At 38.8% G+C, this 27,166-nt stretch overlaps 1 protein-coding gene across 2 annotated transcripts in view; it reads left to right on the top strand.

The window, feature by feature from the left end:
• cyth3b (cytohesin 3b) overlaps window positions 1-27,166 on the top strand; it is a 46,815-nt gene that overhangs the window by 1,539 nt on the left and 18,110 nt on the right. Inside the window, exons 1-7 of one of the 2 annotated variants that reach the window (XM_036589211.1) lie at window positions 14,201-14,590; window positions 18,888-18,970; window positions 20,381-20,445; window positions 23,176-23,242; window positions 23,746-23,864; window positions 25,006-25,086; window positions 25,295-25,407. In XM_036589211.1, the coding sequence (XP_036445104.1) occupies window positions 14,572-14,590; window positions 18,888-18,970; window positions 20,381-20,445; window positions 23,176-23,242; window positions 23,746-23,864; window positions 25,006-25,086; window positions 25,295-25,407 (547 nt within the window). In that variant the 5' untranslated portion in view covers window positions 14,201-14,571. Of the gene's footprint in view, window positions 1-14,200; window positions 14,591-18,887; window positions 18,971-20,380; window positions 20,446-23,175; window positions 23,243-23,745; window positions 23,865-25,005; window positions 25,087-25,294; window positions 25,408-27,166 lie in introns of those variants that run through there. The other variant, XM_036589210.1, reaches the window with a different exon arrangement.

Consider the following 27,166-nt stretch of genomic DNA (forward strand, 5'->3'; position numbering starts at 1 on the left):
CAAATGGGGCTAGGCCACAAGTCACACTTGTGTGCCAACGGTGTCAGAGTTAGATGAATTTACATTAATGATCTCTTCTGCATGGAAATTTTGATAATTTTATTTATTGGATCGATCATCATGCAGCCTCATAATTTAGATACGGTTCTCAGTGGTTCTCTTATGTAGGGTTGCACATCGAAATATATTACATATATTGTACCAACTGAGTTACCTCAGTACTACAGAGTACTGAAAAAATCCATGTCATTCAGTATTAAATTTCAATACATAAGTGGTCAGTCTTGTCAGCCTCAGTGAACCAGTAAGCATCCAAAATCTAGTTTGCTGATTGGCTGTTTAAATTGTATTCCATTATTAAGGTCAACACATCTTGATTAGTTGGTCAGTGAATATATCCATTTTCAGCATCTCAAATCTTTATCAAAGTAAAGGTATCAGTATCGAAAGTTCTGAACGATACCCAACCCTACTCCTGTGTAAAATGACGGACAGAGCTTGACCAATTTAAACATTTTGTCACTATTATCAGTACTGATATTAAGGAGGTAATAATTATGATAAGTGACATAATTTTATATGTTCAAAAATTAAACAGACTTGAAGAGTTATTAGTTTACTGGTGAATAAAGATATAGGTTGTCAGTTGTAAGATATCGCATATGACTGTTAGTTCTCAACTGTCACATCTCAAACTCAAATAAACAGCTCCCAAAATCTCGGGTAATATAAATATTGTGCCACAGGTGGGTGGAGCTTCTCAGCTTTTATAGCAGCTTTGTTGGTTTCTGTTAATTGGCTCTTCTTTTTCTTTATTTTTATTCTCTTCTCGTTAAGTTATTCTTGTCTCATAATGTGCTATCCTGATGCTGGCCTGCGGAAAGTTAGGTCTGAGTGCATTTTATGTCTTTTTGTTATTTTAACCGTGCTGGTGTTGTATCAGCCTACAGAGATTAGTCAGACCCTAGTTTAGGGTTAATTCAGAGTCCTAGCATCTGGCCACATCGTCGGAATGATTTGTCATTGGGTTGTTCAGCCTGTATTGATGGGAGCCCAGAGCAGGTCTGATGCTAGCTGCCGAGTCTAGAGCACCAGGCGGGCTGGATTAGACCCCCAGTGGAGGGAGGGAAGTTCCGCTCAGGGAGGGTCTGGCCTGTGCCATGCTGAGTTTGACTGGACTCCCTGCTGGGGAACAGTAATCAATGCTGTCGCCCACCATGGGAGTTTGCATACCGGGCCATGCTGGCTGTCAGATAGAACTTAAGGTGTCAATGTATCACTTTCTCTTTGGTCAGCACTCTCCAGACAGGATTGTGTCTTATGTGAGTCTATGAGTGCTGGTCATTTCATGTGTGGAACAAAAGGCAAACTGGAACATTGATAGGCCTACTGCTGGAATATTTTAGAACATAAATGGGGTGATCTTTGCTGAGCATGGCCGGTGAAGTTTAAGTTTGTAGCTACATTTGCAGTGCGGTTGAGGTGAATTGTGTTTGGTTAACCTCAGGTATATTCTTTTAGTGGTTCAGTGTTTGGATGGTTGGAAACCACTTGCGTTAGTGTATTCATCAAAAGCTTTTTGATGGACTTGGCGTCTGCTACTGTCCACATTTATTCACTGGAAAAACCGACTGTTTTCATTTTTATTCTTGTCTGCCAAAAGTACTTTTTTAAGGAGTCCTGATTGTGTTTGGATTAATTGTTTCAATGCATGTGTTAAAAACATTGGTGCATTGTTGTGAGGTCCAGCTGACCCTTGTTCTGTTGGTCCCTAAGTACACAACTGTCTGCACTCCTATCAGAAAGAGAACATGGTAGGGTTCAGTGCATTGTACTATAGTTAGAGTGGATAATATGGCAAAAATATAACATCACATTGCTTAAATACTTTTTCATAACACTGTATGTATCTGTATGAGTAGCTAGGATTTCATTTTATAAATATTATATATTATATTATGTTACAACAGACAAAAAAGAACATGTAGTGCAGTGGTTACCAATGCTGGTCCTGGAGATCTGCCTTCCTGTGGACTGTAGCTTGAACCACAATCTGCCACACCTGATGCAGCTAATTAACTTATTTAGAAGTCTTTGATTGGCTGGATCAGATGCATTAGAGTTAGGCAAGGGCATTTTAGATGCAGGTTGGAACTAAACTCTGCAGGAAAGTAGATCCCCAGAAGGGTTGGTGACCACTGCTGTAGTGCTACACATAAAAAATACTATAATTAACCTACATCTACAGTGAATTTTATTCAGTGTTTCACAAACTGCACTAAATTAAACAGGACTAATTATGCTTTCCTTGTAATGAAACATTCAGTGTCACAATAATGATAAAACATTGTCTTATTGCCCATAGGCCTACGTTTACAGCACTAAGAGAGATATAAGGTATATGTCTAGGACAAATGGGTAAAGATTGATCTTCTTGTTTTTTTTATTCACCAGTAGTAGTTTACATTAGGAATGAGCACAACTCAGCTAAGTTCCCACAGTCAGCTGAAGCCAGTGAGCAGAGTAATAATGTTGAAAAAACTGTCCCTTACTACAGTAAAACAGATGGCACATGACTGGTGCACCACCTGCACTGATGGTGCCCGCCAGTCACATTTGTTCCTTTTGTGTTTATGGGTTTATCATGGTAGCCATGGCATGGTCAAATTTATCATGAGACAACATCATACTGGTCATTACTTTTATACCAGCATGCCTTCAACCCCTACTGACCACCCATATGTATTGGCTATTTGTCCTACACTGCGCACTGCTGAGTCAAGCACTTAGTATTCTTCTTCAAGCACTTGAACACTTGAACCACTTGACAGTACTATTGGGTTGCTAATTTGAAGAGATGTGGTGGCAGGTTTTTATATATGCTAGCCTTCAACATCTCAAATTGGAGGCCTACTACACTGAGAATTAGCTGTGATGAATGGGAAAAATACTATCTATAAAATGTGTGCTATTTTGACTGATACACTATGTTTTCTCACTCCTTAGGTTTGCTTTTCTCTTTGTTGGATAATGCAAGAGAGTGGCATGGTTGCAAAGATGTGAACTGAAACCAAAGGATGGTCCTAATGTTAAAGTTTAGTCATAGTCCAGTTCTACTCACTCCTCTCCAGACTGACACTGCATTGGATCCAGATGCAATAGCGAAAAGCCTGGAATTGAGACTGGATGGGATGTGCGTGGGCCTAAATGTTCCCACATCCTGGACCAGTAGATCTGTCCTTGTGGAATGTGAGAATCTTGTATACTTTCAGACATTGGCTTAAAGGCAGTCTTGGACTGATTTGTTTGTATCAAAGATGTTTTTAGTCTGTTTACAGCAACCCTAGACTTAATCTTCAGCTGTTGTTGGCTGGAAAAGTGCTGCAATTAATTTTTTTATTTTAGAATTTTAAAAAACAAAACACCACCATGAGTCACTGGTATGAGGTGGAACATCAGTAGAAATACAATGTGAAGAGGCTGGGTCTCTAAATAGCTCCAGGGCCACCAGCTAAACCAGTCAGTAGTACAAACAGATGCATTCAGCCTAGCAGTGATTCATCCTCTGTGCACCTCATCTTATTTTGACTTCTTTGTAGTTTCAGCAAGATTGCCCTGCTACAATGAGAGCTATTGTTTACAGGGAGATTCCTTTAATTGTATCGACGTGTAGTGATATTCAAATGAGCTCATTCTTGTACCTGATGGGATCAGAAAGCAACATCCGACAACAATAACAGAACATATGGTCCCTTGTCAGATGCAACAATGTAGACAGAAACTAACCCATTCCATTAAAGTCATTGCACTGGTTTACAATAATAATTTAAAATAAGCAATAATGTATTTGAAATTGCATGTCAGAGGTCTTAGCCAGTGGTCCATGTGTGCCAGATTCTGAAGCATTCACCTTTGACACAGTTTAGCTTAAACACTGCATAATGTAAGTGGGCTAAGCAAGTGCAGAAAGCAAGCTGGCTCCATAAATGAGCCCTGTGTTCTTGGATGTAGACCTAAACACATGGGATTGGATTTTACTACCAAATGTAAAGGGCATTTTCCTTGTCCTTTAATGCACCTCCCCTGCTTTTACAGTAACATCTCTGTTCGCTAAGATCATTCAGAGATGGCAGGAGTGTAAGGGACTTAGTCTTCCGGCTAAAATGCTAGTGTGGAGTTAAGGGTTAAAACTCTTAGAATGGCTAAATTAGAAACACGTTCAGCCAAACAATGCTGCAGTATTGGGGAGAATTTAAGCAGGCTTGAGGCAAGCTGAAGGCTATTTATCAGGCCCTCACAAAAGGAAGCCAGACTATATGTTAGTCTCGGGAGTACGTGGCTCTGCACTGCAACAAATTCCAGAGGAAAAAGAAGAAACTCCACTTTTCTCACTGTTTGCAATATTTTCATCTCCTCAGCTGAGGGATTTTTTTCACTCTGAAGTGGCTTTTCTGAAGAGAGTCTGAGTAGGTTGGTGTGGGTGGGGAGATTCGGAGCCGGGACAGTTACGTAACAAATCCCAAATTGCTTAACCTCCTGAAGATGCAGGAAAAAGGTGTATCCCCTGCACTAGCACATTAGGTCATATTGCGTCTGCTTACGTGCGTAGGTTTCTTCTGTCTGGTCTAATGAAGAGGTTGATGGAAAGTGATTGCAATAAATGTACCACATGAAAATTACTCATATTGTTTGGTGAGGAAGTCTGTTTGATAGATTAGTTCCCCTTATCTGCACTGCTGTTAACATCAAAGACTCCATGTTTAATTGAATTTGGAAAGGAGCTTCATGTGTATTCTTTCATGATTTGAATGCTATCTTTAAAAAGAGTTCCTTAAGGTTGTCGAGGGTCTGGAATTCTCAGTGCAAACATATAAAATTGTTCCAAATCGTTCACTCTTAAAAATTAAGTTGTTTTTTTTTTGTAGCAAAGCCATAGGAGAATCACTTTTGGTTCATTAAAGAATCCTTTTAATTGAAACATTAGCCCACTGCCCTGCACTTTTTAGTGTTTTCCCCTCTCTCAACACACCTGATCCAACTAATCAGCTTATTAACTGCTAATGATTGAATTAAAGTGGTTGTGTTAAAGCAGGACAAGCCCAACAATGTGTGGGTGGCTGAGCCTACAGGACCATGGTTGAGAAACACTGCTTTAGGGAACCAAAAGTGGTTCCTCAGTGTTATCTTTTTGGCACCTTTATTTTAAGGGTTTCCATGGTAAGATGTAACGTTAAGGACTAATGCGTTCTAATAGCCATCACCAGTGCACCACTGCACCATTGAAAAAAGTTTATACCCCTGTTTTGAAAGCACAATGTTAGGAGAAATTATTATGGAGGATTTTGTTTTAATTTTTAGTTTCAAATATAATTGAATGAGTTCTGTACTATTGAATGTTCACTAGCTGCAACTTTGTATAAAGCTTTATACAAATCTTGAAATAGCAGCCAACTAGACAAAAATTAACACTGCTGGATCATTTGTTATAATTCTGCTTTACTGATTTCTGAAATCGATTCCTAATATATCAGGGTATTTGGAGAGAAATTAAAAGACAAAGCCCAGGTTAGGCCTGTCACGATTATTACGTAATCACCTAGTCACAGTTATTTGAGATGATCACAGTTATTTAAGCCAAAAACAAAACAGTCATTAGATCTCTGCAACAAGCAGAATGTGAATGAGAATATGTGTGTTGGATTGAGGCAAAAAATGCAGAAAATTCATTTATTGAGAAACATTATGACAACAAAAAAGTTGATGCTCTAACTCATTTAGAGGACAGTGTGAGTAATGTTTGATTACCCAAATACCACTTTGCTTGACTCTACACATAATTCTGTGTAATCGTAAACATTTCTGTAGTGTGTCATTTTGACTGTACAACCAGTGTTAACTACTAAATGAAAAGAGCTGTTTATTGCTGTTTATGTTAATTTAAAATGTGTGATAGTTGCAAACAGTCATATTTGTCAGTAAAGCACTGTTTAAATAAAACTCTTTCGGTATAAAATTCTTAACTATAAATATAGAATTGAATTTTTATTTTTCATATATTTTTTATTTTTTACCCCTGTAAAATCGGTGTCTGTGTCAGCCAAAAAAGGTTCATTTTTATGGGCTGTACTTGGGTTAATAGAATCATTTTAAGTATTTATAATATTACAGGAAAACTGCAGGTGATAAAAAGTAACAAAAAACACCAGCATTAATATTGCATTCAGCATGATTGAATTAGCAAAGAACAGCTTATAAGCTTAGGCCAGAAATCCTGTTGATCTGTGTAATCAATGGCTAATGAATAAATAGTACCTTTCTACTGTGTAACACTCATTGCACAATTGTGAGTAAGTGTGCCAGCATGCTGCCCCCTTTTGTTTACTCATGTGGACTTTCTGTTAACGATGCACTTTTAAAATGCAGCATCATTCAATATTTATTCTGTGAAAAGCACAGATCCACAGAGACTCAGTGTTGTGTTGCACAGTCACACTTTTGCCTCTGTGGAGCTTCATATTTATAGTGGCAGGCCTCTGTATGCTAACAAAACACTCCTTAGTCAACTGTGGTTTGGTCATTTGACAAGTAGCCCCATATGAACTGCCAGATGTATGTCTGTATGTGTGTGGGTTACGGATACAGCAGTCACGTTGTATATAGTAGCAGTGAAAGTAGGTTAGTTGTGGACGTCCCAGTCCAGCTGTGTGTATCTCACGTTTTCGCTGTCTGACAAGCCAGGATGAGATACCGCTTAATCGCACTGCACATGTGTGAGTGTAGGGTCGGAGAGCTTAGGATTACTAGCTTCTGGAATCTGGGTGTACGCTTCAGACAAATGGGTGAGATAAAATCTGAGGGATGGATGTCAGTTAGTGGATTATGGAGAGAAGTCTCTGTCTCTGCCTCGCTGGCTGTCACTCTGTACTTAGTGGATCTAGCCTATAGACAGATTCCAATGAACTGCTTTATTCACATGCAAAAATAAAAAAGCAAATACGTGGCTATTTAAACAGCTTAATCCACTCTTCTCTTTTAGTAACGTGATTTTTGCTATTGCTTGATATGTAAACATACATGATCTAACAGAGTCAAAAATTCGTACATTTTTATTTTGTCTTTCACAAAATTTTTGAACAAGAAATTGCATGAATACATCAGCCATATTTTATTGTTTCTCTGATTAAAGAAATCTTTAATAAGCTTGTACTGATCTGAACTGTGCTTTAATTTGCTTGTGTGTAAAAAAACTCACATTACAGCAATAAGGAAGTGTCTTTCGTCTTTTATACAGTGGTAGAGTACACAGTAGCTTTTCTAGTAGATATGGATCACTCAGGCCAACATGGACATGCCCAGGCTGTAACTTTACTGGGGGCTGATCGTCAGTTTTTTAGAATGCATTGCCATTTTTGATAAGGTTAAGCAATAAACTACAAGAGGCTGAGTGTTATAGTAATTTTACCACAAATAGGGGTTGTTATTAAGCATGATGTGTCAAACGGAGTGCCTTTTTACACCCTTAAACACGGTAAAATCACTGTAAGACATGGCCTTGAGGGGCTTATTGCCTATATAAAACAACAAACTACAGTACAATGAAATATGGAAATATTTAATAAATAATTAGTTATTATTAGCAATAATTGCAATAGACAGTTCCTCCTCCAAGCAGTGTACTACAATAACAGTAGAACTGCCAAGCAGTTACAGCCAAAGATTATTTCGCACAATGGTTTGTAATAACTTGGCAAATTAATACAGAAATGAACTGATGTGTGCGGTCATCTGTCACAATATTAAGTATTTTCCCATGACTTTGAATGTGGCTCAGCCAGTCAGATTTTAGAGTCAGAAGGCTGAGTGTTGTTAAAAATGGTACAATATCGATACCAATATTGATAACTTGACTTTAATCCTGAATCATAATTTAATTGATATCTTCTTTTAATTTGAATCCAAAAGTGGCTGTGGCTTATACCAGAAATATGTGTGGTCTGCTAGAAGTGAGTGTATTCTAGGGATTCACGAAATTTTGGCCAGTGAAGGCTTTTGGCTGAAAGTGGTCAAAAATTTGGATGGAAGAGAAAAAAAGGCAAAAAATACAAAAATGCAAATACAATACTGGGTCACCATGACTGGTTCACGACCTGGTGTCAAGATGGGCAACAGGCACACACACTTGACTGTTTAAAAATGACCAGGACAGCAGATTTTGCATGATTGTCAACATGCATACAGACAGCGATCGCATAGGACTGATAACATTTGAAGACTGTATGTGGGTCACAGCATCTCCCAACAGGCCTAGCAGGAGTGAAGGCGTGCTCCTAGTCAAGGGTCTGTTAACAGAATTAATGATGGCCTTCACCTGTGTTGTATCACATCACATCACATTGCACTTGCATGCTTAAAACGATGGTTGAGCGAACATCAATTTTCTCTTTACCCCAAATGTAGTCCACCAGCCAAAGTCTGGTGTCCGAAGTCCAAAGTTAGTTTTACACTGAAGCTATAAGGCTAATGTAGCTTAATGATGTACTTTATGTTGCAACTCTGGCTATTGAAAACTGCTGGTGCTGGAGTCTAAATCATCACACAAGTGTGTCTCAAATTGTGTTCGAAATAATCTTACAGAGATTTTCTCATGTAGTTTCTATAAAAATTAGGAGTGCATGATCGAAATCGGCCAAGATCAGAATCTTGCTCCAAACACGCAATCGGCAAATGACTAATTTATTATTTTGATTTCAGCTAATCTGTGTAGGAATTTTTTGATGTAAGTAATGTGAGGCAGTTAAGAGTATTTGAATACTGCTGCTACACCCAAACCAAAGTGTTGTAGCGTAATTATGCATGAGTCATTATGCTGCTTAGCAACTTGCCTCTTACTTTCAATGTACAAATTCATAAATAAAATAAATAGCCAATATAAACATAAATAGCCAAATAATTTTTGTTTACAGTCATTTTACATGCCCGTTTGGCCAAATAAAGAGCAAATAATGTTATTTATGCTGCAACTTTGGCTCATAAAAATACTAGTACTGGTAGCGTTCATAAGACGCATACATGACACCTACATAAGCATTTGACATGACAACTGACATAAACCTATATATACATTTTTAAAGGCTTATTCCAATAAGCATCAGTTGTCATAAAGGCTGCTTTTCTCAGTTCAATTTTGTCACTTGTCAATCTTGTTAAACCCAAGTGCTAAGCGACAAACACTGACTTTTTCAACAAACTGACTTATGAAAACAGTAATAAAAGTAATTTTTGCAACTCTGACAGGTAATCACAGCTTTGACTCTAGGTGTGTGTCTCTACAGTTTCAGTGATAAAAAAGAGACTGACAATGTATGGATTTCAAACAAAAAATGGTAGAAACATATAATTGTCATTTAGTGTGTTAAGTGACACAAAATTTTACAGTACATTACATTTAAATGTAAACTTTTTTTGTAGTGTTTGCATATTATTGACAAATTCTTGTACAAATACAGCCACTGAACAGTAATGCAAAAAAAGGCTTAATTTTTCCCATCAACAAGAGACCATAAAATGATGGACAAAACTTAAATAACTGTCATTATATAGGCTTTATAAATGTCTATAGAGATTTATTTTGGTTGTAATACAAGCCTTGTGTAGGTGTCATGTAGCCTTTCAAATACTTCAGTATAGGGTTTACAGTGTGTTTCATGTGTCAACACTGTGAGCTTCGTGTAATAAATATGGGCCAATGGCCACTTTGGTTGTAAAGAGTATAAAAATTTGAGATTGGCCTATCACGATGGGCACTTTATTTGGAGGCTGCCTATGCAGGAACTTTACAATACATGCATAATCATTAAGTACTGCATTCATTAAGCAATACTTGAGTATCTATTAATATCTTATGAAATTGATTATGAGATGCCATGAGATGAAGTAAATTCTATTATATTGACATAAGGGTTTTGAACTAGAATTTAAGTAGAGCTACATAGAACCAATGCAAGATGTTCTTAACTACACATCTGCCTTGTAGGATCTATTACTTGGAAAGGATGCTTCGTATCAGCGTTATAAATGGACCAAATGTCTAAAACTTTAGTTTAAGGCCCATTATGCTAGTGCAGTGTCATTTACTTTATAGAATCTTATGTAATTTTGCAATTACTAGCATAAGCTCTTTGTAAATACTGAAATATCGCTTCATAAATATGTTGATCGGTGCCTATGCATGCGTTATGAAGTCACTATATAGGTAGCCTTAAAATGAAGTGTTTACAGAATGGACCAAAAGTTTGTCACATAGCTACAAACAGTAGTAGCATCCTGAAGCCTGAATTTTGTTTGTACTCATTGTTCGTTTTTATCAGTTACAGTGGGTTTGTGTCATACAGTGTCAGAAACCACATCAGCAAGTATATTTGAGATTACTTAACAAATTGATGTGGTTTGAGACAAGTGTGATGGTTTAGGCATGAACTTTGAGGGAGAGACGACTAAGCCTCCATTAATTATTAGCTACATTAGTCTTGGGTCTCTAGTGCTAGACACTTCAGTCATCAAACATGTTTTGGCTCATCAGCTACATCTGGGGTGGGAAAATTGTTTCAGTTAGATTTTTAGCCAAACCGTCAACCATCAAATCACCATTAAGTGCACTGTAATTGCTCGGATGTAGTGAGCATGTGTAAGATTATCTACAATGGTTTATGCACCACCACTCTCAGTATAAAAACATTTAGTGCCTGGTGGCACTGCTGGCTATAGGCCTTTCACCTTTCCAGATGTTTGGAAGTGCAGCGTCATGGATACTTTGGATGAATTGCAGTGTTTTGGGCATGCACTAGCATGCCTTTGGTGATGCAGGAGTGGTTGATTATGGGAAGCAAAAGGTAAGAGCTTCTGAGTCAGGTTGGAGCTTCTTTTATGGTTCCTGAACCACAGCAGAAGTGGCTTGCCTACAAAATCTAATCAAGGAGTGGCATAAGGCTGCATGTAAATATAATATATTCTAGGTTCTGACATTAGTGCACCATTGATCTTATTGATTCCAAAAGACTTTATGCATGAAGGAAATGAATCCAGGACCATTTTTTCACATATTCATTTGGAAAGGAATGAAACAGGCTTTTTTTTCTTAAGCGCTGCTTATCCTTGTAATGCTAAGAGGTCCTTAAGCTTGCACAAGCATCTAAAAATCTGATCCTTTTCTTATCCTGGATCTTCATCTGACATTGTTTTTCTTGAAAGAAAATCGCTGCTGATTGTTCTCCTGAGGTGAAATATTTTGATTCTCCAGGGTTTTGCAAGGATTTGACTTTAAAGCCTGTTCTGCTGAAGCCAATAGCATCTCCAGTTCAGTAAGGAATGTATAATAAATGATTTTTTTACAGGCCATTATACAGGCTGTTTATCATTGTAACCTGTGTCTTTTGATACCATGCAACTTTTCACAGAACGACCCTGGATGGTTTGCTTGTAAAATGAATGTTACCCATCCTAATCCAAGCCCACTAATGCATTACTACATTAAGCTATCCCCTTTCATCCAAGTGGATATGAAAATATGGGGATATATGGGGGTTATGATTCATCCCATATATGAGGGATGAACTGAGATTACCGGTCATCCATTTTAAATGGAAAAAATGGCAGAGCAGGATGGCGTGACAGCTAGTTGATATTTCATAATATGCATTAAACTTTAATACATTAAGATTTATCACTACATTTCTATTTTTTTCTTTATTTATATAATCCTATCAGTTTTTACATATGAACCACATACCATCTGAGTAGATGGTGTCTTATATTCTTTCTGTTTTCATGAAAACCACCACGGTCAGTGAATGCGTGACATGTTGGTTTCCACACTTATTACTGAATTTTTCTCAGTGCAGTGATATCCTGAGGCATGCATATAAAATAATGTATGTACTGTTAGAGCCAAATTAGTAACAGTACTTCAAAAGGCTGCACTTGTAATTGAAGATGTTCATTGTGGGATAGATCCTAAAGGAGTTTCATGGACCAAGTATATGAAGATTAACCAGGAATGAGCTGTTTCTTACACAGTTACTTGTGTACGGGATGAAACTGGTTTGCGGTCCCAGAGGTTTCAGGTGTGGCACATCTGATAATGAAATCTGACGTGGGATGCAAAATTTGAAACACTTATGCTCCAAATTCTCAGAGTATCCCTTAAGTCCTCACAGCTGGAGTTGTAATAACAATGGCTCCCTCACAGCTTCTAATGAAACCTAAAAGACCCTGGGACATTTCTGGCAAAAAAAATTGTAAAGAGGAGCGAGTGAATAATTAGAAAAACGTCTTAGCAAACCGTAAAGAGCCAGTGGGACCGGATGCTTGACCTTCATCGCCCACATTTCTGCCATAACAAAGCGGTCATAGCCAGCCCCCCCTCTCGTCCCAGACATTCTGCACTCCTTTCACATGCAACAAAGAGTGTGGAGTAGTACTTGGAAGGGCCGGCCCCCCTCCCTTTTTCTCTCTTTCCCCTCTTTCGTTTCCAGATGCGGTGTCTGGCCAGCCGAGGCCAATATAAACAGGCCTGTCAGAGCCGCAGCAGCCCTGTTTGCCTCATGCATGCCTCTCTATCAGACGGCTGGAATCAGACACTAAACTCATTTCCTGACTGAGTCATTGGAGGGACACTGGGGGGACTGGATAGAAGAGCCTTCTCCCCGTCCCAATCTGCACATCTCCGGAGGAACAGCATGGACCCCCTGCTAGCCTGGCTCCATGGCTAAACCAGTTCCCTGGCTTGCTTCTTGTAAGCTGATAATAACATAGCTAAAAAGCTTCTAGTGGTCCAAAGTGCTTCCACCCTACCACAAAAGCCAGACTTCAGCTGATACACTTTATGGAGAAGAACTCTGGCTGGTTTACCATCCATCCACTGGTTTCAGAGTTTCCACTTCGAGCCCCGTGGTCACAGGGAGCTGTTTGTTTCACTCAAAACACTGCCTGTTGGTTCACTTGCCCTTATGAAAAGGTTTTTGATAGAATTCATGATGACGATGCAGCCGGCATGATCAGATATGAGCCACCCTGAGGGGTAAATATACGAGCAAGGAGCAAGCAGAGATGAACTAGCAAGAAGCACTAGTTTCGCTCTTAGCATTGCAGCGAGAAATTAGTGAGAGGGAGATGAACAGGAGAAATGCAGCACAGCCCCTCAGTTCAAGTACTAATTAAAGAAGGATGAGGAATGGCAAAGTGCTGTTGCCAAAACTGCTAATCTAGTTTGTAAAAAGGGAGCATGACACACGATGAACTAAAATTAGAGCAGTTACGGTTGTTTTCTCATCAGGGAAGGGAAAAGGAAGCTTTCACTTTTGAAGGCATTTTGCAAAAATGAAATGTTGCGCTAGCAGAAAATGCATCCCAGTGAATAGGCTTCTGTATCTGCTAACGGAAGGTTCAGTTGGGTCAGTTTATTGTGGAATGAATTACTGTTGTGTTAGTAAGTTGGACTGGTGAATTTCAAATCACACTACAGCTAGTATATTAAAGTATGAAATTGAAAGCATGTCTGGAAACGTGGCAAACCGATGGGATATTGCTTGGGATATTTGCCCTCAAAGTCATGAATCACATTTATAGAAAAATGCTGACCCCTTGAATGAAGTGAACATTGATTAAGTTGTCAGTTTCAAGAATGGAATCTCTTGACTGTCCTTCAGTTCAAGCTTTGCTCTTCTGTTTGTGCAAAAGGAGGAGGTTTTTTTCATTGCAGATGACTTTCACAGACTAATGAACAGTCCAGTCTTCCTTTTGAGAATTTCATGAGAGTTACTTTAGACTATGCCGTGTCTTCGAGTCCTTTCGATTTAAGCTCAGCCATCACTCTATAAAAATGTGGCCACTCCCAAATGTGTACAGTCCTATCCAGCAAAACATTTCTCTGAAAACATTCAGGACTCACAGGTTATCAGTAAATCAGTGGCACAGATAACAGAGCCATGACTCCAACCAGAGAAGACAGAAACTGCAGATAGTCTGCAGTTTCGAGTTGTGTATAGTGTGCAGTGTGCAGTGAGGCTAACTGAAACTTGCACAATTATTCAGGATTCATTAAACTTGCAACACTTGTGGCAGTCTCATGTTAGTGTCTTTCAGTACACTTTAATGACCAGCCTGCCCCGGTCAGCCCATGGACCATTCCCTATCAGGCCTGTGAGCTTGATGAATATCCAATGGGCTTTGCTTCCCAGAAGAGCACACGCAGCCTGTTTTGGCCGTTCTCTTGGTCATGAGTTGGACTTTAACAGTAGCTGACATTTCCTTAGAGGCAGAGATAGATAGACTGGTTTTACCTGAATGGCTGGTTGCCACAGGTATGCAAACTATGCCTTCAGACTCTTACTGCCTCTTTGATAGCCTGTGCAGAAGCAGACAAACTGTCGGTGAATCGTATTGCGTCAGGGTAAAAAAAAAAAAAATACAGCCAGAGCTCTCCTTTGTACGTGAAGGCAAAACACCTGCTACGGTCGCTATACCTTCAGAAACTCCTTCACGTCTATCTTATTTGGCTTTGCTTCATGGAATACAATGCGCTATGGTGAAAGTGGTATGTAATGTTCATATTTCAGCTCTAGAGTTTGACACCTTGAAGATAGTGACACAGCCAACAAGTTAGTAGAAGCTGGTAGTTACTAGTTAGCATGAGATCATTTGCCTAATGCTAACTGGTGGCTAATTGATTTTATCCACTCTTAGTAACATTGGCATTATTTGACTGAACTCTTTGTTCATTGTGCTGCAAAGCTAAAACAGTTGTGGCTACATACAATGGGTGTTGTAAGAAAGGGTCAGCAGCACAGCGTGGAAGAGTGTTGTGTCAGTGGGCTTGGGCTAGCACAATTATGTTGAGCCTTCCCTGTATTTGTTTGGTTGCCATTGTTAGTGGGACTTAGCGGTGCTAATCGCATGGAGTAGACATCCTCTCCATTGTCTTGAAGTAGACCTGGAGAACATCCAGGCCTTTCCTCATTAGCGTCTCCCTGTCTTCACTCGGAGCACTGTAGACACCCATCTGAACGTGTGTCTTTTTCCTATTGATTTTAGTGCTGCGTGAAACACATACTTGCATAACCTAGCATGGTGCTAAGAAAAATATGCAAACAAGAAGTTAGGGGTGCAAGATATATCAGCAGCTGATATATTATTCGCTGGTAAATGGGAACGTTTGATTATTGTTATTGGGCTTTCCACTTTTTATAAATAAATAGTGCCTAGGCATTACTAATGGGTGATTTCAGTTCCTTTCAAGCTCACTGAAATGGATTACAGTGGATAACACCGCCATTGTAATTTGCTCTCGATAGGAGCATCTGCTGACATTGTAAACGTTTAAATAATTGGTATGCATTAAACATGCTATGCAAAATTAATCAATGGTTCATCTTTAAAGTTTTATTCTGTCTGCATTTCTTAAAGGTTATAGTGTGAACTTCATCAACAACTGTAATCCATGTAGTTGGGGTGGGGAAAAAATTTAAACAGCATAACATATTTTGAAGTTAGAGGCCATAGATTGATATACATAGTCCTGAGTATTAATATTTTCTTACTTACCAACATGCATTTCTGTCTTAGCTTTAAATTAACACTGGTCTGAATGCATACTCCCTTTATATTGGCTGCATATGGGTGTTATGAGGATATTCCCTGCAAAATCCAACTGAAAATAGTCTTGCTAAGTCAATATTTATGAAATTAACGATTTTAGTTTTTTGAATATTCAGAAATGCATCACAGAATGCAGCATTAAAGTAATATTTATCAAAACATTTAGAAGGTTGAACAGATTTGGATTAGGGGACCAGATGCTGTTAATTATCACTTCCAGTCAAGTCATTTCATCAGTTCACATCATTTCATCATTTAATGAATTTTCATGCAAGAACATTTGGTAAACGCAAAGAACATTTCATACATTGCTGCAGACACAAATCTTGCAAAGACCACCAGTTTCTGGTTGGTTAAGTGCGTTGTACAAATGTTCTGCTCCATGCAACTATGGAACAAAACCTTCCCATCGAAAATATAATGACACACCACCTCAATGTAAATGCACCATTAGTCCATAATACAGAGCCAGTGAGATCAAGTTTTCTCTCAGTGGAGTTACTGTCAGGAACTGCAGATACTGCAGTGAAAACACTACTTTAATATTTCAGTAAGAGTCATTGGGTGAGATTTGCAGGTCACAAATCTATAAATTATGCAATTTAATTGCATAATTTATAGATTTAATACTTTATGGCTCAAGTATTGTGGTAATATTGTATTATAGGGGCCTATTGTGATTCCCATCCCTACCATATAGTATAGTGTTTGTGTTTTTACATGCAGTTTCTGCCTGTTTTTGGCAGTTTAACTATATAATTCTTTTCTTCAATAAACTTGATGTAATATATTTGGATAATATGTATGCCTAGCAGCACTGCAAGTGAACTGGATTTTTGTCTCCATAGGCGATAAAGCAATCAACATTGATAAAAGTATTTTATTGTGTTTAAATGCTGTTGTTGTATTGTGTCAATTGTCCATGATTTGATATAAAGAAAGCTGCAGTTGTGCTGTTCGTTTTATCTCAGGACGGCCATGTTTGTGGGGAGGTGTGAATTGTTTTCACAATAGGGGGTTCTCACCGCTACCTTTTCACCCACATTGCCCGCTAGCAGCTCAACACAAACCTACAACACAGTTTTACCCACAGAGAGCCAACAGTGTTATTTTATTTCATTATCATTTCAGTTCTGCTGCGGGATGGCCACTACGGGGCCTGGAAGAAAGAGGTTAAAATGCAAAAAGTTCAAATATCAGTTATTGCTATCAGTATTAACCACATCAAGGTGTAATTATCAGTTATTATTATTAGCTGAGAAATTCTGAACTACATGACTGTAACGTGCACTGGTGACGTCAGTCATTTAAATGAATGCTTTGCTTGTGTGCCTCAGGAATGATGTGTAGGTGATACACTGCCCCCAAGCAGTGCTTAGAATTACATGGCTACATTTCCATAGCCCTCACTACCTTATGTAAGTTTTAAGCAGCCTTAGCAGTCACAAGACATGGTTAGTAGTTCAGAGTTACTCAGTCAGCACGGCTCAGCCTGGAAGAGAGGGAAATTCTTTAGAGAGATTCTGAGTAAGCTGGGGTCCGGTGAATTGTTTCACCCGTAGATCCTGCTTTTTGAAGGTTTGAACAGTGTGGTTTTATTGAAAAGAGCTGGGAAAATTAATACAGAGCCAAGGATTTGCATGTGGCTTGTGCAGTGTAGCTTGAAATATATTCATACTGTGTACAGTCTCTGCTAGGGGTCCTGGGTTGTCCTAGTGCCCTTATGCTGACGCACTGGGCAATGTGCTACTCAGCATGACACTGGACAGTTCAAAGAGATCAGCTGTTAACATCCACCGAGTCTCTGACGCATATTCAAGCTTGGTGGCCTATTGTTGTCTGAGGCCCATGGAGTAAAGTAGACGTGTTCTGGACACTCAGCGAGATAATGCCCTGACAAATTAGTGCCAACACCAGGACTACAAGTAAACTCCGCTGTCCCTTTACCCCAGCAACACAAAGCCATGTTTAATGCATTAAACATTACCACACGGTTGAAAGCGGCGCCACAATGATTGTCAAATTACCTTTCACTTCATACACCAGCACGCACTTGCAAACACACAGCAGGGGCCCGTCATTGAGCTCAGTAGCCGAACAATCGGAGACATTTGAGTCTTTCATTTGTCGAGTGAATTCTCGGTGACAGTGTAGGAGGGCTGGCGCTTGGCTCTGAACGTTAGACGTAGGTCGCCCACGGGTTCCGCTTGACAATCAAGGCTTTATGTGCTGTGTAAAAAAAGAAGATACCCAGCAAAAGCCTTTGTGCGCAGTCAGGCTGCCCTGAAGTTCCATCGTCTGTTCTTTCCTTCCACCATAAAGCCTTCATTTTGTTCTGAATTCATAAAGCATTGGCTTTGGTGGCCTCATGCACTCCATGAGATGCTGTGCTGATCATCTGTTCGGAGTTTGGCAGCACGTCCATCACTCCAGGCTCTCCGAAAGCTCACCATCTTGGAATTAATGGTCCATATCTCTGTCATTTTGTTTTGCCAAATATAGCACTCTTGTTATTGACGGTGGAAGATTGGAGAGGGAGGGTGATGAGTTGTAAAGCAGCTTAGCAGAATGATTCAGTTGGGTTTTTTTTTTTTTTTGCTTCCCAAGCAATGGATACAGGAAGCTGGCAGAAGAGAGTGGAGGAGTTAGCACAATCTGCCATAGCTAAATGCGAAAGTGACCTACTTCCTTGCCTGGTGTGTGACTCTCAAGCATCTTCAAGCGGCGACGTGCAAAGGTGCTGGCGTGTGACAGCCTTTCTACTATTAAGCAACAATGCTAAAGGATGGGGTCTCCACGAGAGACCTCTTGCCTCACTCACAATGCTTTACATAATGCGAGTATACAATTTCCTGTGCTACAAAAAAAGGACCTGGCCGTCAGCCTGCGTATGTGTTCTGTGTTACCGCTAATTCTACCAAATACGGAAGCAGTCCCCAGCCAAGACATTGTATTCATTTTAGCAGATGCTGGGTCCTAAAGGAGGCATAGATGTCCTAGCTGGAGAAGCTCTGTTTTTTTCAATGGGAATCAAACTCCGCCTCAACAGTCCTGCTCAGCTGAGTCAGAAGAAAACATGTCTTGAGATAGAATGCATGAAGAAAAATCTGATTGGTGATATAAACTGTCAGAAGAGCACGTCCTAACGACCAGAAATAATGAGGAGGTTTATATCATAAGAACTTGAGTCCTCAGCCCATGTTCACACTTGTCTTCATCCACTTGCTCTTTTCTAGTACCTGAGGACCTGTCCTTAGAGGAGAGGGACGAGCTAACAAATATACGTCGCAGGAAAAAGGAGCTGCTGGATGACATTGAGGTGAGTCTCACAAGTAAATAAATAAATAAATAAAGAAACACAAGAAATTGAATCAAAATTATAATTTGCAGATACATAGACTGTGCAGGAGCTGAAGAGGTTTTGCAGGAGCTAAGGGGGCAAAAGGAGGGAGAAGTGTCTTGTGGGGAAAGTCTTGTGTGTGTGTATACACATATGTTTAAAAGTCAAACGTTTGGGCACATGTACTCAGAGGTTTTCCCTTTTTTATACTATTTCTCACATTTTACAGGATCACTAAAGACATTAAAACTATGAAACAACATGAGGAAAAAAGTGTCTTACAGGAGCCACCTGGAATGCTTTTCTAACAGAACTGAAAAAGATAAACATATGCTGTTGCTTTTTTCATTTCTTGAATTTAAATGAAATGTTAAGTTTTGGAAATAGTTTCATAATTTACCATCAGCTTCACTGTTTGTATTTGTCTTAAAAGCAGATTCAAGCATTTAAGTATAAGCCTTTAGATTAGAATGTCTTTTAAAGGGACTCTCTGCCCAAAATGAAAAATGAAACCATTGCGATCTGTTGTAAAAATGCCTACTCACATCCTACAGTGGTGCTGCAGTTGTCCTGAGAGAGACATTTTCCGATTTAAAGACTAAGAAAAGCCCACTCTAATGGTGTATTTTGAAAGCTGGAGGAATTTTAAAAACCGCTACGCTTTGGGGTGGATTCTTCAGAGTGGATGAATACAGATAGCTAACGTTAATGCTAGGAATTACATATTATTAGCCTTTACATCAGTGCTAAATGACAGATTTAGGCCAGAATGCCCCTTTAAGATTATAATAAGTTCATGTTCAGTTAGGTGTGCGAACTAGTAGTATAGTATACACTGATGAGCCGTAACATTAAAACCTCCTCATTATTTCTACACTCATTGTCCATTTTATCAGCTCCACTTACCATACAGGTGCACTTTGTAGTTCTACAGTTGCAGACTGTAACCCATCTGTTACTCTGTATGCTTTGTTAGCACCCTTTTATATATGTATTTTACATATATAAAAAAAATGTGAAAGAAGAAGCTATATATATATATATATATATATATATATATAGCTTCTTCGTTCCCGTTTTACTCCATTAACTCTTTCACAGTTCAACAGTTCACAGCCTCTTTGCATAAACCCTCTTGCAAGGGAGAAAGCAAATGAATTCCTCTTTATTGATTTGCATTTCATTAGTGCATATTTATAAGCTATGTAAAGAAGCATGTACTATTTTTGGAGCCTTAACTGACTTCACCACATGGTAGAATATGGAGCAGGAGACACGGACCTGGGAGCATGAGAATATGCTGATTACTTTGGTCTTTCACTACATCAACCCTGAGGCCTTTCCACGTTTCACATTCTAATTCTCTAACACTCTGTGGCTCTTTGGCAGCGGTTGAAGTTCGAGATCGCCGAGGTGATGACGGAAATCGAGCAGCTCACCTGTGTGGGGGAGAGGTGAGTTTTGGCCTTGGTGCCATCTTTCATGATATCAACATAATTTCTTTCCTTGTACACAGACAAATAGAAGGATGTGGTGTAGGGGAAACGCTGGCATCAAATGAGTTTTTTTCCCTGTAACATGACAGAGCTGCTGAAACGCGCATTAGCGCTTTCAGCTATGCACCTGCCTACTCCGCTAATCCCTTTTGTTTGAGGAGCGTTTGTTCAGCGCTCTCCCGCCTGACGATCTGTCCTCATGTAAGCATTTGCTAACCCCTCCATTCAGACACTGTCATCTGCTCTGATAGGTCACGTCATTGCAGGGCGAGAGGAAGCACGGGTTGGAGGGCCTGCAACAAAGGCTAGTCCACATGGTGTGGAAAAAATAGGCAAAGTCAAATTAATAGAGATGAAAGCTAGTGTGTTACATGGTGTCACCTCTCAGGTATCAGCCAGGTATCAGCCTGAAGTTCAGCTTTGCACTGGAGCTACAAGGCTAATGCAGCTAACAAGTAATAGCGTTATGTAAGCTCAAACAGATTTGCTTATGTGGTTTCTGACATTGTATGACATACTGTAAGAGTCAGCTCCATAGGGAAAACAGTATTAGCCATCTTGAAATGTAAATTTTGTCTCTATTTTTATATAGATAACAGTATTTTATGACATACAGTGACTGAAACAACATGAGGAAGTCTGTTTGAGATTATTTAACAACACGACACAGTTTAAGGCAACAGCGTGAAGATGTAGGCATGCATATTGCGAATTGTATAGCTTCTATTATTTGTTACCAACATTAGTCTTGTTGCTGAAGTGTATAACCCGAAGAAACAAACTTCAGACACCAAAGAAGTCTTGGCTGATCAACTACATTTGGAGTAAAGTGAAAATTGTGTATATTTCAGTGTTTTCTGAGACTGCACCTTTTGAGGTTGTGTTTATTGACCATTGAAGTTCTCTCAGCGTTCTGTATTTAGCATCATGCCCATGTTAGAAACTCCAGGTCTAAGCTGGATTTTTATAAGGCAAAAAATAAATGGGATTTTTTTAAAAATCATCAACCTGTGATAAGCAAATTGGTTCCAAACCTGAAATGTTTTATACTAATGGCAGTGGATTCTCTTAAATTACATGGTTGTTAACCACTTATGCCCGTAGGTATATTTAATTTTTTCCATCTGAATTTACATGCCCAAATCATAAGGCAAATTATTCAGTAATTGCATGAAATAACTAAATTTTTGTTGTTTTTTTTTTTTGTTCCCCTCAAATGAACAGAAAATGTGTTTTATGATCATAGACGTAATGCTATATGCTTACAATTTACTGCTGAAAGCCAAAAATCTTAGATGCTCTTTGTATTATTTTATAAAAGTAATTTTTACAGAGCAGATCACTGAAGAGACACCATCTGAGATCCTGTTTATAGCTCAGATTTGTGGAAAAATGGGTCAGTAAAAAAAATATGTTGTGAGTTCAGCTTCTTTAATTGTAAAGTTGTAAAATTACATTACCCATCTATTTGACTGGAAAGAAGACAGTTACAGCTCTCATATGACACCCACCCTTTGAATGAAGCTTATAAAATATGAAAGTTATGAAGTGAAGAATATGACGAAGTGCGTTTTGGAACCACCGGTGGTCTCAAGGAGTTAACGAGTAGTCGAAATGTGAATTTTGCTGTATGTGAGCTAACACTGCTACACACTGACATCATGAGACACTATTAGATAAGTGTGGTACTTAAGTAGCTTTGGCAGTACAGTACATTAGGCGTAGCTGGTGTTATTATAGTAAAATGTTTTAAAAGTTTAATAGTAAAGTTACTTTCATTTGGATGCACAAAAATTTCTATTAGCACTATTAGAAGCAATGTTTAGATTTTGACTCCTTACTACCTCGTAATTCAGAGGATCCGGTGATATTTGGAGGGAAAATGTACATAAGACAAAACAAATCAGGTTTGGAACCTTTTTCTTTACCATATAGCAGTGTTGTTTTACCATAAAATCTAACTTACGCACAGAGTTTCTAATATAGGCATGACGCTGAATACAGAATGATGCATGTTTTCAGAGGTGTATTAAACTAGATATTAACCAATTAGGTTTTCTGAGGTGCTGAATTAGGATGATACATTGTTCAGAAGAAGTTGAAGTTGGTGAGTAGGCTAGTTGGTTACACCACAAAGATTTTTTAGTTTTGTTTGTTTGGTTTTTGTTGTTGTGCAACACTTCTTTATATTTATGAAAACAGGTTTAAAAAGCTGATCATTCTGGACAAAGAGATTGTTAAAATGGATTAAGACTCAAAATATATGTCTTACTTTAAACATCATGGTGTCTTATTGTCCTTATATTACAGCCATAAAAATGTACAAAGCTTGCATCATTCAATAAAATAAGTCCACTGTAAAAGACGATAGAAGATAGTTGCAGTTTTTTATTATAAAAATAAAGAAAGCTTATCTCTGAGGCAACCCAAATAGTATTCTCCTAAAACCAACTGGAATGTTAAGTGTAAGCCAGAATTTGTGGAACCTCCATAAATCATTGATGTCATGAATAAAGTTAGCTGACTGGAAAGTGATTGGGGAGTTCTTGGCCCTTTCTTGTATCTAATTTTGGGAGGATATTCACCATCCCCATCTTAGTTTCTGGAAAGTTCTTCCACTGTGTATATGTAGTCTGCTGGGGACAATTGCCACGTCTGAACCATATTTTTTTTCCCCCCAAATTATAGCAAAACCACACAGAGAAACAAACAGATTGCAATGGGAAGAAAGAAATTCAATATGGATCCCAAAAAGGCAAGTCAATTTGCTTTTCTAAATGTTATCTTTAGATATTTCTTTTGAAGCATTCAAATAAGCTCCACTGTTATTTTCACAGACAAATACATACGCGTACACTGACATTTATGTATGAAATTAAAATTCAAATGATTAGCAGGTAATGGGTCACATATTGTTGCTGTCTTATCAGGAGCTCATAATTGTTTTGCTGCTTATTTTGATACAACATTTCAAAATGCCAGCTGCCCTTTACATCATGCAAACAATTCATGATGAATAGACCAACAGAATTACTTGTAACATTTTATTCCAAGTCAAAAATGTTTTTTTCCTTTTTCTGTATAATAATTATTTTGAAGAAACAAGGTTTTGCTACAGCAGGGACGATGTGTGTCAGTGTATGTCTCAGCTCCATTTTTGGCCATATAAATCTCATTAGAACCAAAAGGAAGAACTGATTCTGGGTCAGTATGCCTGTTCTCAGACGTCTGGTATCTCCACCCCTGTTCAACTTCTAGGGGATCCAGTTTCTGCTGGAGAACGACCTCCTGCAGCACACTCCTGAAGACATAGCCCAGTTCCTGTACAAAGGCGAGGGCCTAAACAAAACAGTCATCGGGGATTACTTAGGTGAAAGGTAAGCGCTTCGTTTCAACCCTTTTTTATTTCTGCCCCTTTCGTTTATGTCAGTCCCCCAGCAAGTTGTGGGCCCAGTGCATATGAGCATGACATATATCTTGTGGAAATTGATCGTCTGGGTTTATTGAGCAGAGCAATGACAAGCCTCCACAGCAGTGAAAGAGCGGCCGGGGCAACATGTGTTTCTTATCTCTCTGAAGTAAACGGGCCACCTCATGGGACATGATTGTCAAAACAACACAGTTTCATGGTGCATATCTTGGATGTACAACAAGCCAGATTACTATCCAGTTCACTGTTCACTGGTTTGGCTCTGAGCCTGTGTAAATTCCCCTAAAACAATTACTTCTCTTGTCAAGAGGCACCGTTGGTGGGATCTTTGTGTTGATAGTTTTCATGATTTTCTGAGATTAAAAGCAGTCTTGTTCTTGTAGAGTTATAGTTTATAGCAATTTGTGCAATACTACTTCCACAAAGCTCATCAAAAGCTAATGAATAAACCGTTTCAAAGGGCATTGTTTTAAATCATTACTCCACCTGGAGATGATTAAATTAGGTAAAAAAAATACACTACTTTCATAATTCCTACAGATGGCAATGATACAACACCAGGTATGATGGTCTACTTTTTATCCTTGTTTTAAAGGGAATTAAGGGAAAATGTGTGCATAATTAAATGGTTAAGATGTAAACGGAGCCATTCAGGACAGACATATACAGATGAAATTAACTGCTATTTCTATGCAAATGTACTGAGGCAGAATTTTTCACAGTGGTGGAACTAGGTGTCCAAGGAGGTAATGCCTCTAAAAGCTATTACATAAAGTCCCAAAAAACTTTTTTTTTTTATTTTACGACTTTTGTATCAGGTGTAGGTTTAGTGGTTGTTTTGGATATCAAATTAAATGGATAGATTTTCACTGTAGACATTGTTGTGTCTATCACCACCATTGTCGGTTAGCAAGTTTCAAACCACTCTGAGGAAATTTGTTTACATCTGAATGATTGAATTTTTTTTTAATATCATTCATGTATTTATTTATATCATTCATGCAAATTCATGTAGTTTTTACAAAAATAAATGATAGTATTATTTGTACTGTTGTTAAACTGTGATGCATGATGTTGTTTTCCCACAGGGATGACTTCAACATTAAAGTGCTCCAGGCTTTCGTGGAGCTCCATGAATTTGCAGACCTCAATCTTGTCCAGGCATTAAGGTCGGTTGTAAATGTTCCTGCTCTGTTCCAACTTCTGTTCTTTAGTTTGAATAGTCTGGTCTGAAAGATACAGTTTTAGTTGCTGTTCACCTAAGGGCTGTTTCTTAGAACAGGATGTTTTTTTGCTAAGTTTTGATATTCCTCATTTCCTTTTTTTATGGATGCTTCAAATCCCTGGTTGTTCCACCCACTCAATTTTTCCATGCAGGCAATTTCTCTGGAGCTTCAGACTGCCAGGCGAGGCACAGAAGATCGATCGGATGATGGAAGCCTTCGCGTCCCGATACTGCCAATGCAACCCAGGAGTCTTCCAATCCACAGGTCAGACTATAGCAGTATGGGGGTGGTGGTCTCCATACCAATGAGATAACAATCATAGCTATGTCAACTACTCCCCCTTCATTTCTTTTCCAGCAAGTGTAATTGACTGTGGCGACTTCACATTAAAGGTTTAATTGCCGTGCATTTGTGTCTCCAGTAAAATGGATGCCATTTTTCATGTTTTTTCCACAGCACATTCACCTTGTCTGCTCTTTCATCTGTCTAACCATGACACCCTCCTGCTGATAGATGCATGGCCTCATTAATTAACTTATGATGTCTGTGATAATGAAATTGATCGTCAGTCAATAGCAGTGGCTCTGTGCCAGAGCTCCACATGCACTAGACCTCGTGCTAGTTTGCTGGAATGAGATGCAACTAACTGTATCTAGCACAGGGGTGCCCAAACTTCTCTGACTTGGGGGGCCAAACTGTAATGTTTGTAGTGAGCTGAGCACCAAAAAGACAAAACAGATAGTTGGCTTGTTAGCCTTACGTTTTTGCACATTGAATGTTTCATAATATTGACAAATGCTGTGCTCTTTAAATACTGCAATAATTTTCTTACAAATAGAGCAGTTTGTTTAGTCTTTCCTAAAAAAAAGATATTCTTAACTCCAGTAGTCCCTAAATCTCCTCTTTTACATGTGCCACTGCCTGTTATGACCATGGTACATTTCTGTCATTAGGTCATAATTGGTAGCTACTTAAGTGCAAACATGCACCGTCATTGCGGTTGGTGATGACAGGTCGTAGATGTTTAGGTTTATAGTTGGAAAAACTCTATTCTTAAATGAAAAATAAGAAAATATATAAAAAAGTGTGTTCTTTCCTTGGCTGGAGGCGTTAGGGAAAACTTTTGTCAGGCCAAATCAAACACTTTTGCGGGCAGGGCTGGAGTAGGTCTGGGAGTTTTAAGATGCAGACCGGCCCACATCAAACTCTCTATTTTCGATGCCACACGCACACACACACACACACACACACACACACTTTCCTTCATTTCTAAAAGTTTCTGCTTGTCAACTTTTCAACAAGCTAACAACTGATTAAAATCATTTCATTTTCATTTCCTACCCTCATTAATTTGCTATAATGACATATCAGGCCAGTTTGTGAAAACATGAAAACTGGAGAATACAAAAAAAGTGACCATCATGAAACTTAAACTGCTAGTTAACCAAGTTAATGTCAGCATTTCTCATTGCTCATTTCCCTCCACCCTCTTCAAGTGTTTTTTTCATGTTTCAACTCGCCCTCTCAGCATCATCGAGGTTTTCTCACTTTCTTGCCAGTGCTGTCCATCTTTATATGATTGAAGAATTGACATTGCTACATTGGTAATTAATGCAAACAGTAATGCACTCTGTAGAACACTCCCTGTTGGATCAAAGAGCACCAGACTGATGCCGAGAATAACTGATGAATGACCACTTGGGGAGGGAACCACTGATTTAACCCCTGAATTACTGCAAATATAGACATGGTTGTAGCGTTTAAGTTGTCTGTTCATGTTTATATGTGCATGGGTTTACATATGTTACCTTATTGTAATTGGACCAAAATGTTACTGGCCCACTGGGAATCCCAACTCTCCTGATTACCCACTCCGGCACTGCTTGCGAGCCTCATATGGGGCAGCTATGTTGTCGTTTATACATTTCACTGTTGTCATAACAAGACCTTGTGTCTTCAGAGTGACAACTTTACAGGAGAGTGAAAAAACTATAACTTTAATGTGTGTTAATGTAATAAGTAG

This window comes from Colossoma macropomum, unplaced genomic scaffold, assembly GCF_904425465.1.
Source record: "Colossoma macropomum unplaced genomic scaffold, Colossoma_macropomum, whole genome shotgun sequence".
Classification (NCBI taxonomy): domain Eukaryota; kingdom Metazoa; phylum Chordata; class Actinopteri; order Characiformes; family Serrasalmidae; genus Colossoma; species Colossoma macropomum.